The sequence below is a fragment of the Paroedura picta genome, chromosome 3 (assembly GCF_049243985.1).
Source record: "Paroedura picta isolate Pp20150507F chromosome 3, Ppicta_v3.0, whole genome shotgun sequence".
NCBI classification, from domain to species: domain Eukaryota; kingdom Metazoa; phylum Chordata; class Lepidosauria; order Squamata; family Gekkonidae; genus Paroedura; species Paroedura picta.
The window spans coordinates 5657882-5676568 of NC_135371.1; the positions used below are offsets into that span (position 1 = coordinate 5657882).

Here is an 18687-nt window from a genome sequence, read left to right on the forward strand (position 1 = left end):
ATGCCCACCTACGAATTAGCCCAGCGCCTTCCTCCAGCCTCCGGGATAGCAAGCAAAAGAATGATGCAATCACAGTTGAGGCTTCTGAGCATGTGCAAGGCGCCCCCCCCCCCAAATCTGGACTAGAAAGGCCTTTCAGAGCTGATCCAGTGAGATCAGATCCTTCTGAGCATGTGCAGAGTGCACCCCCAGCTTCCCGATCGCCTGATCGGCGCACAACTCCTCCTCCCTCCCCGCCATGTAAGAGAAAAGGTGGCACAATCCATTTCCTCTGATCATGTGCAAAGTACATTTCCCCCCACCTCCGAATAGGCTTTCCAAACAGGCGTCAGGTCGGGCGCTCGCTCCTCTCTCTTTTAAAAATAATAAAAAATATAAAATAATAATAAATGCAACCTTGCAGGGTCAGCTCCCGGGTCCAGCCTCTCTAGCGTTGAGGAGGAATGTCTAAATTGCAAACTTAAACCGGTTAGACGCCCACTGGCTTCCCCTCCCGGGGAACTCTGGGAATTGCAGTCCTGCGAGGCCGGCGGGCGGGCGAGGGGGACCCCTAGCGGGCTCGCCGGCGCGCGCACGCCGAACTACATTTCCCAGCAGGCCTTGCAAAGCATGCCTCTCAAAGCGGTCTCCTTTTGCGCTGCAGAAACCGGATTGAAACAAGGAACCGCAGAAGGGGGCTTGGGTGGGTTATATATCCCGCCTGCGGCCGATTCAGACCCGTCTGCAATTGTGGGACTGCGATTCTGAGAAGTGGGTGGGGGTGTGATCCGGTTTGAAACCGGTTTGCAATGGTTGTGCTGTGTAAACACGCCACATTTGGGTTTTGCCTCCCTCCCTCCTCCCGTCTTTCCAAAATCCCTCACATTCCCCGGGTGCATAATTGTTTTTTTTTGGGGGGGGGAGGAGAAGGAGGGCTCACCGTTCACATTGGGCAGTGCCCAGTTAGGAAATCCGGTGTCGCAAAGGGCCAGACAGGGGTAGTCAAACTGCGGCCTTCCAGATGTCCGTGGACTACAATTCCCATGAGCCCCTGCCAGCATTGCTTGCAGGGGCTCATGGGAATTGTAGTCCATGGACATCTGGAGGGCCGCAGTTTGACTACCCCTGGCCCAGAGCCATCTGGTGGCCAGGAATAAGTGGAAAAGCGATCCACCCCAGGCCAAAGTCAAGAGGAAACCCGAGATCCTGTGGCGTGCAATTCCGGAGGTCTCGCTTCCAAAAGGATGTGGGCAAAAGGGAAAGGGTGCAGAGGAGAGCAATGAGGGGGATCTGGGTCCCTGGGAGGAAAGGTTGAGGGCCTTGGGAAGGTTCAGCCTGGAGAAGAGGAGCTTAAGAGGGGACAGGATGGCTCTCTGTAAGGATTTGAAAGGTGGTCACTTAGAGGAGGGCAGGGGGCAGGTCCTGTGGGCCGCTGAAGAGAGGACCTGCAGTAAGGGGTTTAAACGACATCGAGAACGATATTGTCTATCAGGAAAAAGTATTCAGCTCCAGAGTCGGTCAGCAGCAGAATGGGCTGCCTCAGGAGGTGGGGAGCTCCCCCTCACTGCTGGTCTTCAAGTGGTGGCTGGACAGATGCTTATCTTGGAAGCTTGAGGCTGATCCGGCACTGAGCAGGTGGTGGGACTAGATGGCCTTTGAGGCTCCTTTAGGAGTGGTTTAAGGATTCACAGGGCCTGCAGCCCCAAAGCCAGCTTAGGGATTTGGGGGGGCCCTACAGTTGTGGTGGGAATGGCAGACTGGGGGGCAGGAGGACATCCCACAGTGGAAAGGGGTATGACTCATTCTAACTCGTCCCTGTCCATGTTTAGCAGGGCAAAATTGCCAGTTGGAAACCTGATAATCCTGCACCTACAGCTACCGCATCTGAAAGAGAGGCAGAGATGTAGAAATGTCCACCTCCCTGCGGGTAGAGATCTAGTAACTCTTCTTGTACACACAGAGTGTTCACTGTTTCTGCAGAAAGGCCTGCCGTACACCCGCACTGGAGTGCAGAAGGAGCAACCTTCTCAGCCTCGCTTGGCAGCATCCAAGACAGGAGCTGCCACTTAAGTAAACGGGAAAGCCGACAAAGAAACCACTCCCAGGGAGAGGGAGGCGGCTGCCCCGTCGCTGCCATGCTCATGACAAAAGGAACTCGGCTCTCGGAGTTTGCTATTTTATTGATCGCCATAGGAATGAACAGAGTTGGCACGCTTGCCTTCCGAAACAGAAACGTGATTGTCAACACAGACAATAGCTATGCATTCCGCCCCTCGTCCCCAAATGTTTTTTTCTTGCAGCAAAATAACACCTGTGTCTCTCAAACACAACGCAACTCATTTTTTGCCTATTCGTTAGAAACGGCTGACGTTTTATCAGTTCTGCATTGGATTGTCGAAGGCTTTCACGGCCGGAGTCAACCAGCTGTTGTGAGTTTTCCGGGCTGTGTGGCTGTAGACCAGGGGTAGTCAAACTGCGGTCCTCCAGATGTCCATGGACTACAATTCCCAGGAGCCCCCTGCCAGCATTCGCTGGCAGGGGGCTCCTGGGAATTGTAGTCCATGGACATCTGGAGGGCCGCAGTTTGACTACCCCTGCTGTAGACCCTGACGTTTTGCCAGCCACTGTGGCTAGCCCTTTCAGAGGTGGGACATGGCAAGATGGGCTGGAGAGGTTCTCATCTTGCCGTGTCCTACCTCTGAAGAGGCCAGCCACAGTGGCCGGCAAACCGTCAGGGGCTAAAATTAGCGGACCAAAGCCAAACAGCCCAGAACATTCCCAACGCCTGGTTCTGTGCTGCCCTTATTTGATTTTCAGAGCAGCAAAATTTTTACTCTGTCACTTCCATTTTAAGGCCTGACAATACAGGTACAGAACTCCATCCCCTACAGCCTGGGTATGAGGCGCACGATGATCTTCCTTTCCATGTGAATCTCCACCTCCATCCTAGATGAAAAACAACCAGCTCCAAAAACACATTTTTGGGGGAATAGCTGGAAAAGAAGAGATCCGCTTGCCTATATCTGACTCTTGTGTCAGAGGCAACGATTCCCCCCTCCCTTTCATGTCTAAATATTTCCCCCCCCAGAATGTGCCATCCCCCTCAAAAAAAATTGCTGACACAGCTGAGATTTAATACAAAGTTGTCTTCAGAAGGATGCTGTAAAATAATAATAATAAGGGGCTTTTTTTTTAAACACACCTTTCTAATATATGAAACACTTTGGACATGGAAAAGTTTAGCCTGAGTTCTCCTGGGCTAGTTCCTCACATGAAATCTCTACTCTCAAGGCGCTTTATTAAACACAATAATAATAATAATAATAATAATTAATAAATAAAAGTCTAATTCTCCAGAAGGACTGGACAAAAAATTTTGTTTGCTGATATGCTAATCCTGTGTACCAACTTGAAAAAAAAAAAAGAAATTCGCAGCACATCCAGAAAATAATTATATTAAACCACTCTTAGACCTAAATGTTAGCACATTCGGTATTATGTCTCATTTTATTCATGTAGTTTTCTCTCAGGAAAGAAAGCCCCTTGAAGAAACAGGTCTTACTACCCAACAGACTTCCTTGGGACGACTCTCTTAAATCCTTTTTCTCGGTGAGTTAGTTCTTTATGCCCGTGCTTTCTCCCTGAGGAGCTAGACTTCTAAGTGCGCAAAGTGTTTCTCATATCAAAAGAATCTGCTATCGGAATTTGTTAGAAGAGCAACATTCTCCTGTCTCATTTGGCACAAATGACTCCCATTCCTCATCAGATCCCCCCCCCCTTTACACATACACTGAAAACAGTCAGGGACGCTTATGTTCGTGATGAGGACATCCCCCCCCCCCTTCCCCGTTTCCTCACAGAACACGAATAACATTTTCCCCCGTGTGAATTCTCTGATGTCTTAGAAGAGTCTCTCTCTGACCAAAGCTTTCCCCGCACTCCAGGCATTCGTAGGGTTTCTCCCCTGTATGGACCCTCCAGTGCCTCATCAGGGTCTCCCTCTGGTTGAAGCTCTTTCCACACATGGGGCACGAGTACGGCTTCTCCCCCGTGTGAACTCTCTGGTGACGGATCAGTTTGGCTTTCTCGCTAAAGCTCTTCCCGCACTCGGGACAGGAGTACGGCCTCTCGCCCGTGTGGATTTTCTGGTGCGCTGCCAGGTTCCCTTTCCTCCGGAACCGCTTCCCACACCACGGGCAGTCGTACGGTTTGTCGCCAGTGTGGACCCTTTGGTGCCTGCTCAGGTGGACCCTCTCGCAGAAGCACCTCCCGCAATCCGGACACTCGTACGGCCGCTCGCCCGTATGGACCGCCTGGTGCGCCAGGAGGTTCCCTTTGTGGGGGAAGCTTTTCTCGCACCCGGGGCACTCAAAAGGTTTCTCCCCCGTGTGGACCTTCTGGTGCCGAAGCAGCTTCCCTCGGTCGTAGAAGCTTTTCCCGCACTCTGGGCAGGTGTGCGGCTTGTTCCCCGTGTGGATTTTCTGGTGCGCAAAGAGGTTGTCTTTCCGTTGGAAGCTCTTCCCGCAGACGACGCACTTGAAAGGTTTTAAACCTGTATGGATCATCTGATGTTTCGCCAGCTGGGACCGGTAATGAAATCTTTTCCCGCATTCAGGGCATGGGTGTTTTTTCTCGGCCTCTTGGGACGCGCGTTTGTTGAAGGACCGCAAGCCTTCCACGAACTGAACGGGCCCTCGCCACCTCTGTACGGCCCGCCGGCCTTGAAGCCTCTCCGGATCCCCTCCTTCCTTGCGGGTCTCCGGTTTCAGGCGTCCAGGGGATCTCTCTGGGAAGACCTCCGGCGATCCGGCCGTCTCAGGACCGTTCCACTGGAAATGCTCCACTTTGATCTCAGCCGGGGTCCTGTTGTCTGTGGAAACAGGGGTGGGGTCCGGATTGAATACGGAAGAAGGGGTAGGGGAGTAAGGGGAGAGAGAACACAAGCGCGGGAAGAAAAAGAATTCCGGAAGCAGAAAAATCAAGTCGAATTTACTAATCTCAACCGAAGAGAAGATGGAACAGGGGGATAAGCAGTCCCTCAGTTCAGAATCAGAATACCTTTATTGGCATAAAATTGTAAAGCATAAAATGAAATTTTCAAACAGTTTCAGATGTAAAATCTATCGTAAAAGATTTTCATTTAAAATTGCCAGTAAAAACTTTGCTACTTTTATAATAGTTGCTCTGTCCCTCACATTTAATATCATTTTAATATAGTGTTTCTCATTAACACAGCTGAATTTCAATTTCTTCAGATGATTAGCTAACGGGCGACGAAATATTTCAAACTTAGGACACACCAGAAGTATATGATGCAACGTGTCAGGGACACTACATCCATGTAAACAGTATCTCTCCTGAGGAGGGATCTTCAAAAATCTACCTCGGGTGACATTTGAAGGAAAGATGTTTAAGCGAGCTACTAGAAATGCTCTTCTTAACTGGTGTGTTTCCAAAATTTGGAGATACATGGGCATGGATTTGTAAGATGACGGAATATCCCAGAAGCGGGGAGAACATACACTGTTGTTAGAGGAGCCCAGAATCTGTGTATCCTGATCTTCTAGTCTCTGTGATATTAACTTTAGTATCGTCCTTTCGTCTTGCATGCTAAGGGATGAGATGTCCACAGCCATAATTTGAAGTTTTTTTGCACCTCAGTTATGTTTAGGTGCTGTGGAGTTATTACACTGAGCTTTTGTGAAGGCTCGTGTCGAAACAAATATTATTGGTTAATTATCAAAGGCTCACACGGCTGGAGTTTTCCGGGCCATGTGACTGTGGTCCGGTACACTTAGCCCCTGATGTTTCACTGAGGAAAGCTCGGATTTAACATATGTAGCCAGCCTGAGGAACATTCCCAATTCAAACATTGCGGGAGATGGGGCTAAGCAGAATGCTATGTCTCATGATGTCACTTCCAGCCAGATGACCAGAAGTGACATCATTCTCTTCCTGGCGATAACAGGGAATCCGTGAAAGAATCCTTACTCACCCAGGGAGATCACGTTCCCATAATTCTCTTGCCGTGCTTCTCTGTACACAGCTCTCTGGCCCGGATCCAGCAGGGCCCATTCGCCCTCGGTGAAATGGACGGCGAGTTCAACGTCCACTGAGCCCTGGAACAAGAAGAAACACCCTGGAAATAAAGCCATTCGCAGAGCATCGGTCCAAACATAGGACCTGAGACAGCGGACTTGGACTGCGGGAAGGTTATTTCCTGCTTGGTTTGCACAAAATCCCAGGTTCAGTCCTCAGCACCTCCAGGCAGCGTTGTCAATTTTGAGTGGGGGGATTTCTGGGGATTTGGGGAGAATAACTGGGGAGGGGGAAAACGGCGGAGGGCGGAACCGTAGACGCTGAGACTTGTGCTTTGAAAGTTTCGAGTGGGTGGCCATGCTGGTCTGAAGCAGCACAACAAAATCAGAGTCCCGTGGCACCTTTAAGACCAACAAAGATTGATTCAAGGCGGGAGCTTTTGAGTGCAGGCCCTCTTCCTCAGACTAAATGACAATGAGAGCCAGTTTGGTGTAGTGGTTAGGAGTGCAGACTTCTAATCTGGCATGCCAGGTTCAATTCTGCGCTCCCCCACATGCAACCAGCTGGGTGACCTTGGGCTCGCCACGGCACTGATAAAACTGTTCTGACCAAGCAGTGATATCAGAGCTCTCTCAGCCTCACCCACCTCACAGGGTGTCTGTTGTGGGGAGAGGAAAGGGAAGGCGAATGTAAGCCGCTTTGAGCCTCCTTCGGGTAGGGAAAAGCGGCATATAAGAACCAACTCTTCTTCTTCTTCTTCTTCTAAATGAGCGCGTGCACTCGAAAGCTCACGCCTTGAATCAATCTGTGTTTAGTCTTAAAGGTGCTCTTGGACTCTATTTTTGCTTTGAAAGTTGATACCCATAATGGTTCTTCCCTTCAGTGATTTCTGTCCTGAAGAATTCCTTCTCATTTCAGCATTTGGGGGGATTGGGATAGAAATGTATAAAGCTATCTTATGCTGAGTCAGTCCCTCAGGGATGGTACTGCCTGTTGAGATGGGCGGTAGCTGCCCAGAGTCACATGTCTTTCACATCACTTCCTGCCTGGGTATTTGAAACAGGAGGGACCGGGGATCAAATTTGGGGGCCTGCTGCATGCCAGCTACCCCTTCCTCCCACATGCTCTAGACCTGAGTAAACCCACCCTGCATGTACGTACCTCAGCGGGTCCCGTTTTGGCAGATTCCCAGGCCTCAGGAGGACGCAGCGATGGGGGGTGACTGGGGGCCATCGTGCCACCATCTGCAAAAGGTAAAGCGAGAAAAGAGAATTCAGAGCAGGGGTGGCCAAACTGTGGCTCTCCAGATGTCCGTGGACTACAATTCCCGCGAGCCCCTGCCGGCATGCTGCCTCGAGGTGACATTGTCAAGAGAAGCGGGGTATAAATCCAAAAATAAATAAATAAAAAATATATAGGTAAAGGTAAAGGTATCCCCTGTGCAAGCACTGAGATATGTCTGACCCTTGGGGTGACGCCCTCCAGCGTTTTCATGGCAGACTCAATCCGGGGTGGTTTGCCAGTGCCTTCCCCAGTCATTACCGTTTACCCCCCAGCATCAAGCTGGGTACTCATTTTACTGACCTCGGAAGGATGGAAGGCTGAGTCAACCTTGAGCCGGCTGCTGGGATCGAACTCCCAGCCTCATGGGCAGACAGCTTCAGACTGCATGTCTGCTGCCTTACCACTCTGCGCCACAAGAGGCTCTAAAATATATATATATATATATATACACGGGACAAAATATTCCCTCTCAAGAGAAGTAGCACGTGATAATGAACTAAATATTTTATGAGCAGGGGATTTCAATTAAAAAAAAAAGAAACAGAGATGAATTCCACATTGAGCCTGAGGTGGTACAATGCAGAAACAGGCTTTGCCACTTTAGAAGAGCATCGGAAGAGCCCTGCTTGCTCAGACCAGGGGCCCACCTAGTCCAGCCTCCTGTCTCACCCAGTGGCTAACCAGCTCCTCTGGAGGGCCAACGACAGGGCAGAGAGGCCTGAGGTGGCCTCCTGGCTCTGGGATCCAGAGGATTAGTGCCTCTGAGCATGGAGGTTCCCATCAGCCACCAAAGGCTAGTAACCATGGATAGATTTATCCTCCATGAAACTAACCCCCCGTCGAAAGCTTTTTATTCCTGGCGCCGTCCCAGTCCTCTGGCAACAAGTTCTGCATTTTAATCACCCGGTGTGTGTAAAAAAGTAAGGACCTCAATGAGATCTAATTCAGGGTGTGTAGTTCAGCACAACATCCACACAATTGTGTGTGCGCGCGTCCGTGCATGCACACATGCGCATACACATAAGCACATGTGTGTGTGTGTCAGGATTTACTTCACAGCTGCATTTATTTCTCCTTCTTTCCATCAGGGAGGGGGGAAAGGCGGACACCAGTAACAAACCTACCTGACAGACTGGCATCCATGCCACCTCCTGGCTTGGGGTCCACGTACAGATCCCTCTTCTCAGAGCCTGGCATACTCGGGATCACATCTTTTGAGGGCACCAAGACCTAAGTCGGAAGACATGGCCACAGAGAGATTACAAAGAAGAAGAAGAAGAGTTGGTTTCTATACCCAACTTTTTGCTGCCCAAAGGAGTCTCAAAGCCGCTTCCTTTTCCCACGACAGACCCCGGGAGGTAGGTGGACCCGAGAGAGCTCTGTGAGAACAGCACTATCAGGACTGTGACCAGCTCAAAGTCACCCAGCTAGCTGCATGTGGAGGAGCAGGCAATCAAATCTGGCTCGCCATGTTAGAAACACCCGCTCTTAACCACTACACTATGCTGGGAACGGGTTATTTCTTTCTTTATAGTCTGCCTTTCTCACTGAGGTGCAAGGGGGCTCACTCAATACAAGAAGAAGAGTGGTTTTTATATGGCGCTTTTCTCTACCGGAAGGAGTCTCAAAATGGCTTCCAATCCTCTCCTCCCAACAGACACCCTGTGAGGGAGGTGAGGCTGAGAGAGCCCTGAGATTACTGAAGAAGAAGAAGAGTTGGTTCTTATATGCCGCTTTTCCCTCCCCGAAGGAGTCTCAAAGCGGCTTCCAGTCGCCTTCCCTTTCCTCTCCCCACAACAGACACCCTGTGAGGGAGGTGAGGCTGAGAGAGCCATGAGATTACTGAAGAAGAAGAGTTGGTTCTTATATGCCGCTTTTCCCTCCCCGAAGGAGTCTCAAAGCGGCTTCCAGTCGCCTTCCCTTTCCTCTCCCCACAACAGACACCCTGTGAGGTGGGTGAGGCTGAGAGAGCCATGAGATTACTGAAGAAGAGTTGGTTCTTATATGCCGCTTTTCCCTACCCGAGGGAGTCTCAAAGCGGCTTCCAGTCGCCTTCCCTTTCCTCTCCCCACAACAGACACCCTGTGAGGTGGGTGAGGCTGAGAGAGCCATGAGATTACTGAAGAAGAAGAGTTGGTTCTTATATGCCGCTTTTCCCTACCCGAGGGAGTCTCAAAGCAGCTTACAGTCGCCTTCCCTTCCTCTCCCCACAACAGACACCCTGTGAGGTGGGTGAGGCTGAAAGAGCCCTGATATTACTGAAGAAGAGTTGGTTCTTATATGCCGCTTTTCCCTACCCGAAGGAGTTTCAAAGCGGCTTACAATCGCCTTCCCTTTCCTCTCCCCACAACAGACACCCTGTGAGGTGGGTGAGGCTGAAAGAGCCCTGATATTACTGAAGAAGAAGAGTTGGTTCTCATATGCCGCTTTTCTCTACCCAAAGGAGTCTGAAAGCGGCTTACAGTCTCCTTCCCTTTCCTCTCCCCACAACAGACACCCTGTGAGGTGGGTGAGGCTGAGAGAGCCCTGATATAACTGCTCCTTCAGGTAGAGAAAAGCGGCATATAAGAACCAACTCTTCTTCTTCTTCAAATGTAGAAGACAGCGCAGAGGAGTCATGGGATGGTCTGTCCTCAGGATCACGGCCTCACCTGCCATTTCCAAGTCTCGCTCTCCTGCTGGCTCATCAGGAAATCTTCTGCCAGGCCGGCCGTCTGGACGCAGCTTTCCGGACCACATTCCCGGACCCAGCTCTGGATTTCCGGCGGCAGGATGGCCAGGAACTGCTCCAGGATCAGCAGCTCCAGGATCTGCTCCTTGGTGCGCCTCTCGGGCCTCAGCCACAGGCAGCACAGCTCCTGCAGCTGGCTGTAAACCCTCCGCGGGTCTTCCACATCCTGGTAGCGGAACTGCCTGAAGTGCTGGCGCTGCGTCTCCATCTTGATGGCATCCCCTCGCAAGATGGCGGCTTTCACCTTCCCGTAGTCCCCCCTGTCTTTGACCTCCAGGATGCTAACAGCCTGCTGGGCGTCTCCGTTCAGCGCTGGCAGGAGCCGGCTGGCCCACTCTTCTCCCGGCCACTGGCAGGCTTCGGCCACTTGCTCGAAGGAGGCCAGGAAGGCCCTGGCATCGTCCCAGGGCCCGGGGTCTTTGGCCGGTGGGTTCCCCCACCCCGGAGGGCAATCTAAGGCCTTCAAGAATTCCTGCCATTGGACTTCCCATTCCTTGGCCTGTCCTTCCTCAAGATCCTGCTTCAGCCATTTTGACGCAAGGCACCTTGGGAAATCTCCACAGTCCGACGGGCTGGCCTGAGACCCTTTTTCTGGACCTTCTCCGGCTTTCGCTCCCCCCGGTGGAGTCTGTTGCTCCATGTTCATTTGCAGAGCCAGCCTCCAATCCAGCACGGCCTCTTTGGCGGGTACTCCTCCCTCCTGTTTGGAATAGAGACTGTATCTGCGAGGGGAAGGGGACTTGCCTGGGTAACACAGTCGTTCTGTCATGGGGGGGCTTTATCGTCGGTCCATTCGGCTTTGCTGAATGGAAAAACAGATAATAGTTTTTGCATTTGTTTCTCAGCCTGGATCTGGCAACCCAAGTCCCCCATCCCCTGCCGATGGTCAGGGGGGACCTGTCGACTCTATTTCGAGCGTATAAGCTTTCAAAGAGCCAAAGCTCACTTTTAAAGCAATCTGTACCTCTTAGTGAAGGACATAAGAAGAGCCCTGCTGGATCAGACCAGTGGTCTACCTAGTCTAGCATCCTGTCCTACACAGCGATTGACCAGTTCCTCTGGAGGGCCAACCATTGGGCAGAGAGGCCTGAGATTGCCTCCTGGCTGTGGAATTCAGAGTCTTGATATTAGTAGCCATTTTATGCGATTCAAAGGCTAGTAGCCATTGATATCCTCTGTGAGTCTATCCAACCCTCTTTTAAAGCTGTTTTATTCCTGTGGCCATCACATAGAATCTCCTAGAGTTGGAAGGGGCCATGCAGGCCGTCTAGTCCAACCCCCTGCTCAATGCAGGATCAGCCCAAAGCATCCTAAAGCATCCAAGAAAAGTGTGTATCCAACCGTTGCTTGAAGACTGCCAGTGAGGGGGAGCTCACCACCTCCTTAGGCAGCCTATGCCACTGCTGAACTACTCTGACTGTGAATTTTTCCCCCTGATATCTAGCCTATATTGTTGTACTTGAAGTTTAAACCCATTACTGCGCGTCCTTTCCTCTGCAGCCAACGGGAACAGCTTCCTGCCCTCCTCCAAGTGACAACCTTTCAAATACTTAAAGAGTATTTAAGTATTTAATACAGCTTCCTGCCCTCCTCCAAGTGACAACCTTTCAAATACTTAAAGAATATTTAAGTATTTAATAATTTAAGTATTTAATACACACCCTCCATCATATGAAAGTTATAAGAAAGCCTTGCAAGTTATTTTATGAAGGATTAATCTTCAGATACCGGATGGTGCTTGAAAGTTTCTACCCTGGGAATCCTGTTGGCCTTTCAAGGTACTACTGGACTAGAATATTTTTCTGGGTAGATATTAAAATCCGTAACAGAGCAGCATACTCCAGATATCCGCTGTAATTCATCAATCTGTGCAGGGGCAGCTTTAAATCCCACTGACATTTTTGAACGTGAAGTAAACGCTGCCTTTTGTATTACAGATGGCAAACAAGAAAATAAAAGACCAAGAGTCCAGTAACACCTTAAAAGACTAACACATTTGTGGCAATGGTTAAGCTTTCACGAGTCACTGTGCCCTTCTTCGGGTCACAAGATTTGTCACCAATTTTGTTAACACGGCCACCCACGTAAAGAGAAATCCATTTTAAGAGGACCGTGGTAAATATATCTGTTTTATGATAAATGTAAAAAAAAAAATGACTGTATATTAATCCTTTCCTTCAGAATGATAAACGAGAAGGCATTAACAAACACACATATAGAGAAACCTATAGTAGGTAAGTCTATTATAATGGCTATTAACCACGATAGCAAAGAATAGAGCCTCCCTCTGCAGGGGCAGTTCACCTTGGAATGACAACTGCTGGGCATAGACAACAAAGGAAAGCATTTTAGTCAGAAAACAGGACATAAATTGCAGACAAGAACCAGCCTGGACATTCTTATGCACTGAGGTTTTCATGAATAAATCAGTATTTCTGGGGTTTTCCCTTTCTTTGAGAAGCCAGATTTTAATTGGGGGAGGGGGGGAATCCCTTTCAACTCACCCAGGGAATTGAAGCCATTCAAAAGCCAGTTTTCCACTCCTATATAACCATAGAGCGCGAGAGACAGAGGGGGCGGCACAGGAAGTTATTTAAGCGCAGGGGGCCTCTAGGAAGGACAATTTTGCTGCTTTAACCCTTTGAGGGCTTTGCAGAAATCCCCAAACAGCTGAAAACAGCTGTATTCAAGCTGGCCTGAAGTTTTGAGCCCAGGGTCACCTTTAAGCCCAAAAAAGTTTAATTCTGGATATAAGCTTTCAAGGTGTATCCAAAGCAGTGTGTAATGCACAAGAAAGCTTAGATCTATTCTGTTGGTTTTAACTTTGTTCTCTTGTTTTATGCAGAACTTGCAAAACTGCCCCTATTTATCCTGATTTTATTTTAATTTCTTTTACTGTGTATGCCTCCCGGAGTCAAACCCAAACAAACTATAACCTTGTATATTTATTGACATTACTTATTGTTCTCCCCCAGGTTCTATTGTTCATAATGTTGTTATTGTTATTCTGGTATTATTATAAATGGAGTTCTTTGTACTGTTCCTGTTTGATGTAAACTGCTGTAAAAACTGATGTAAACTTCCCCTGAGGCTTCAAATTGAATGGATGGATGGATGGATGGATGGGCAAAAGGCAGAGACTGGGAAGTGGCAGGTCAGTCGGAGTGCTGAGCTATTTTCCTCTTCTAGAACAAAATGTTTGTGTGCATTCTGTTGCTTCTATGCAGGACCACCTATATTCCTGGAGAAAATTGCCTTGAGCAGGGCCTTTTTATCCCTGGCCCCACCCTGGTGGAAAATGCTTCCGGAAGAGATCAGGGCCCTGTGAGTTCGACAGGGCTTGTAAAATGGAGTTATTCCACCAGGTTTACGGTGGACGCCCAAAATAAAATAACATCCACCAATAAGGCGGGCCTCACTGCTAGAGGAGGAGGAGGAGATCCATTCTTTGATCAAACGCCCCCTGTCAGGGAATTTTCCCCCACCATTAATACAAGGGATACAGGAGAAAAAAAGGGAAGGGGAGAATTTTGTATTACAGTTGTACATATCTTATACAGCCGTCCTTATTAGTAAAGTGTAAAAACCAACCCGTAAATATTATTCTCTACTATTGCCACCGTCAGGGGATGTTAATGGGGGGAATAAAGAAATGTAATGTTTTAATTTTAAATTTGTATGTGTTTTTAAAATGTTGTTGCCCACCCTGAGCGACAAGGAAGGATGGGTTAAAAATAAAAAAATATTATTATTATTATTATTATTATTATTAGGATGTTATTCTCTAAATGATGTTAGCAACCTCCATCAGAGATGGCTGCCATTTTGAAGTCATCAAGCAGCAGTGATTTCTGTAGCCGGGAGATAAGAGGCAATTCCGGGAAATCTCCAGGTCTCCCCTGGAGGTTGGCAACCCTAGCTGGGGGTCGGTGACAAGGGAGGTTGAGGCCCAGCCCAGTTAAGGGTCTGGAAAGGCAGCAAGAGAGGCGAGCTTCCAGGCCTCGGCACATTATGATGAAAAACCACCCTTGGGCCATCACTTCCAGTAAACACCTGGCGCTGGCGTCACCTCACCAACTTAGCACTCCTGAGATTCAGCCCAAATGCTATGAATTTACCACAGATTTTTGTGGAATCTTAAAAGAGTACCATGCCAATGTGGTCCTGTCAATTCCAGATATTTATGTGAGCACCCTGTCATCCCCCCCCTCGTAAGAACATAAGAAAATCAGGAAGAAAAGGAAGAAGCGATTTTGGGGAAGGCTATAATTTTTCGGGAATGGGAATCATAGAATCATAGAGTTGGAAGGGGCCATAGAGGCCATCTAGTCCAACCCCCTGCTCAACACAGGATCAGCCCTAAGCATCCTAAAGCAATGGAGCCAAAGAATGGAGCCAAAAGGGGCAGGCGAATGGGATGCCACTCTGTAGAGGGCCCAAGCTTATCAGGAAATACTATCTGCCACAGCAAAATGGAACCTCCTTATACGTAAGCAGTATACCTTGAAGTGTACACTGTGGAAATTAAACAGTGGGATGGGGCCTCATGCCTAGGTACCGAGCGAACCACTGCTGGAAACCAACTGGCAGGCTAGATGGAGCTGTGAGGTTTTCTCCCGTGCTCCTTACATTCATCCAAATCCCAAGATTCGACTTTACGGCCATGTTCCTTTACACCAAACTGGATCTTCTTTGCTGTTTCAGGTACCGATTCAGGAGGTGGCCGGGAGTTCCTTAGAGCCCCTGCCAGACTCTGCCCAGAGAGGGGCCATGGACATAAAGCCAAAAGACGATGGGGACCTTGGTTTGCGGGGTGAGCATTTGAGCGTTCCTCAGTCCACATGCGTTTCCGTTCCCCCATCAAAATGTCCTTCTTTCTAGGAGACGTAAGAAGGGAAATATTCCATATGGCACAGCTTCCTGAGGCAGCCATTTTGCATCTGGCTCCGTCTCCTGCGGCCGCCATTTTGGGGTGGCGCTCACCATCCCCTCTCAAAATTCCACGGGCCCGAAACAGTTGGAGACCCCCGCTTTATACGATTTTTGGCATCTGGAGGGGCAGGAGCTACGAACAAACCCCAACACTTTGTTTTGTCTTTCAGAGGCATCACATTGTTGATTTATTTATTTACTTTTCAAATTTCTATGTATGTATGTATGTATGTATGTATGTATGTATTTATTTATTTATTTATTTATTTATAGTTTGATTTATATACCGCCGCTCTCAAGAGGCTCGCAGCAGTTTACAATAAAAGAATAAAACAACCGAACCCGTAAAAAAACGCCCAGTACATTAAAAGATGGCAATTCATTGGAGTTATGTGTAGATATATCACAATTCCTTTATACCGGATCACTGAGCACAGCTGACTGGAATGTGAATTGGAATATACAAATGTTAACAATGTCAAATTAAAAAAAAATAAAATAAATTCTCCCCTAGGCTGCCCTTTCCTGGCTCACGGCTTTATCAAATACAGTTCGCTTAAAACATTTAAATTAGGAGTTATTAAAACCGATTTGCCCTCAAGTCCAGGCGCACACCACCATCTCTCCAGCGGGAAGGAGGGGAAATAAAGTGCTGAGAGGATTATAACTCAATGCAGATGTTACTATCTATGTATGTATGTTTGTAGGCAGGCCAGAGGTTGTGGGTGTGGTTTCTGCCCTCCAGCCTCACAAACGTTCCCCTCCCTTCTTCCCTTACAGCCAGCAGAATCACAAACCCCGGAGTTTCTTGGTGACCCTAGAAGGGTTTCCTGAATGGATGGGAGTGAATTCATTTTTTATATATTTTTTAAAACGTGTTAAACATTTCTTGGGTGATAGGACCATATCTGGTCATGTCGACCTGCCCTCCCTTTCCCAAAATGGCCAATGGTGCGCCTGGAGGGGGTGGGAAGGGGAGGGGACCCCGGTGGGCGTCTACACTCCCGAAACCTTTTGGCACGATCATACCCTCCTGGGGTTTCTCAAAGTCTGAAGAATCTTTCAGGGGCTTCTCAACAGTACAAAAGTTGAGAAAGGCTACAGCAGAGAAAGGCTAGAGCCAGTTTGGTGTCATGGTTAGGAGTGTGGACTTCTAATCTGGCATGCCGGGTTCGATTCTGCACTCCCCCACATGCAACCAGCTGGGTGACCTTGGGCTTGCCACGGCACTGATAAAACTGTTCTGACCGAGCAGGAATATCAGGGCTCTCTCAGCCTCACCCACCCCACAGGGTGTCTGTTGTGGGGAGAGGAATGGGAAGGCGACTGTAAGCCGCTTTGAGCCTCCTTTGGGTAGAGAAAAGCGGCATATAAGAAACAACTCTTCTTCTTCTTCAGTAATCTCAGGGCTCTCTCAGCCTCACCCACCTCACAGGGAGTCTGTTGTGGGGAGAGGAAAGGGAAGGCAAATGTAAAGTCGCTTTGAGCCTCCTTCGGGTAGGGAAAAGCGGCATATAAGAAACCTCTTCTTCTTCTTCAGTAATCTCAGGGCTCTCTCAGCCTCACCCACCTCACAGGGTGTCTGTTGTGGGGAGAGGAAAGGGAAGGCGAATGTAAAGTCGCTTTGAGCCTCCTTCGGGTAGGGAAAAGCGGCATATAAGAACCAACTCTTCTTCTTCTAGTTTCAAAGCTTCGGCTTGCCATTTTGTTCTAACGGTGCTCACCATAACACCAGCCTGAAATAAGTTCTGGGTAATTGTTAGGCACAAGGAAACGTTTGAGTCAGAAGACTCTTAAGAAGCTATTCTCGTGTGTGTGGGGATGATTAGTATGAAAATTCACCTTGCCGTTCTGTCAGGAATAGGTCCCGGGAGTAAAGGGGAGGTCATCACCATTCTCCGGACTTGAAGACATAATTGTTAGATAGAAATGCGGTCATTAGAAGTTCACCGGTTCCTTGAATTAGAAGAGGACGGGGGAACGCCTCTTAAATTAGCCAAGAATTACCATTTGGAGTTAGATGAATTCTCAAGGTGGAAAGAGTGTTCAGGTGTGGGGGCGTTTGTAACAGGTGCTTGCTGGAGTAAACAAGGTACAGGAGAGGGTAATCCACGAGCAATTATAGATACGGTCACTCCGCTAGGACTTTGTGGTATCTTGGGAAGGGAGGCCCCAATTATGAGGCCCATGTGGCTTGCACATGAGTCAGTGATTGGGGATTTCAGGGTCTGTGTACTGTGAAGTTATTAGAGCGTATTGTAATGATGCCCCAGAGAAAAGAATTACGAAGACGGAACAGCCAAAGTTGGGCAGGCCAAGGATCCACCTGGTTCTGCATCAGGTTTCCCACAAATGGACAAACCGAGCCCACAAGTAGGACTCAAAAGCCATCAGTACTGAAGTAGAATCATAGAATCCTAGAGTTGGAAGGGACCTCCTGGGTCATCTGGTCTGGTTATTCATTTATGCGTTCCCCTTTCTCCTCAAGTGGGGATGCAGAGCAGCTTCCATCATTCTGTCCGCCATTTATCCTGAGAACACCCCTGCAAGGTAGGCGAGGATGGAAGCAGGTGCTCGCTACATTATCGCCATTGTTTTCTTTGCAGGGGAAGGGAGAAAGATCAAGGTGGAGAATTCTCACCCAGGAGGGGGTGATATGGAAAATACACAGACAGTATCTCTGGCAAACCCCCACGGCGACATTTCTGTGGCTGCTGGCCTTCCAGATCCCAAATGCAATGCCGAAGAGCTGCCAGGAGAAACGGAGATCCACAGAGATCCCACTGCAACACCCATGAACAAAAGTTCAACACACCCTGGTTTGGAGCAGCCTTTGACCACTAAGTCTGGGCAAAAATGCTGCTACAAATCAGAGCTTGTCAAGATGCACACCGAGGAGAAACATTATGCACGTCCTGTGTGCAGGGAGAGGTTCCTTAATAAACATGAGAGAATGCATGCAAGAGGAAACCCGTACGAATGGTCGGCGTGCGCTCCGAGAGAAATCTGGGTTAGACAGCAGGGGGTCGATGTGGACGAGAAATCATGCGAATGCCCCGAATGCGGGAAAGGCTTCAGTTGCAGGGTGACCTTAATGAGGCACCAGAGAATCCACACGGAGGAGAAACCCCACGAATGTCCTTGCTGTGGGAAAAGCTTCAGCCAGAGGACGAACTTAATGAGCCACCTGAGAATCCACACGGGGGAGAGACCCTATCAGTGTGAGAAAGGGTTTCGGTGGAAGCTACATCTGAAAAGACATCAGAAAATCCATACCGGGGAGAAACCTCACCAATGTTCCGAATGTGGGAAGAGCTTCACTCGGAGAGACACGCTGATCAACCACCAGCGTACGCACACGGGAGAGAAGCCCTACGAGTGTCCCGAGTGTGGGAAGAGCTTCAATCATCCATGCAACTTGATTGAACACAGGAAAACCCACACGGGAGAGAGACCGCATGCATGCGCTGTGTGCGGCAAAAACTTCTTGCGCAGAGATACGTTGATCAAACGTCAGAGGACCCACACTGGGGAGAAGCCCTATGAACGCGTCGCGTGTGGGAGAACTTTCAATCACCCGTGCAACTTGATTGAACACCAGAAAACCCATACAGGGGAAAAACCACACGAATGCCCCAAGTGCGGGAAACATTTCTCTCGAAGTGACACTTTGGTCAGACATCAACGAACTCATGCGGAGGAGAAACCTTATGAATGCCTCC

General features: G+C 49.0%; 1 protein-coding gene across 1 annotated transcript in view; it reads right to left on the bottom strand.

Moving 5' to 3' along the window:
- LOC143833876 (uncharacterized) overlaps nucleotides 1–18687 on the bottom strand; it is a 52543-nt gene that overhangs the window by 22153 nt on the left and 11703 nt on the right. The window contains exons 5-13 of the mRNA XM_077330101.1: nucleotides 18258–18337; nucleotides 17943–18152; nucleotides 9954–10809; nucleotides 8427–8532; nucleotides 7180–7262; nucleotides 5975–6098; nucleotides 3838–4849; nucleotides 2869–2925; nucleotides 303–403 (exon numbers count right to left, since the gene is read on the bottom strand). Coding sequence (XP_077186216.1) covers nucleotides 303–403; nucleotides 2869–2925; nucleotides 3838–4849; nucleotides 5975–6098; nucleotides 7180–7262; nucleotides 8427–8532; nucleotides 9954–10809; nucleotides 17943–18152; nucleotides 18258–18337 — 2629 coding nt within the window. The remainder of the gene's footprint in view (nucleotides 1–302; nucleotides 404–2868; nucleotides 2926–3837; nucleotides 4850–5974; nucleotides 6099–7179; nucleotides 7263–8426; nucleotides 8533–9953; nucleotides 10810–17942; nucleotides 18153–18257; nucleotides 18338–18687) is intronic.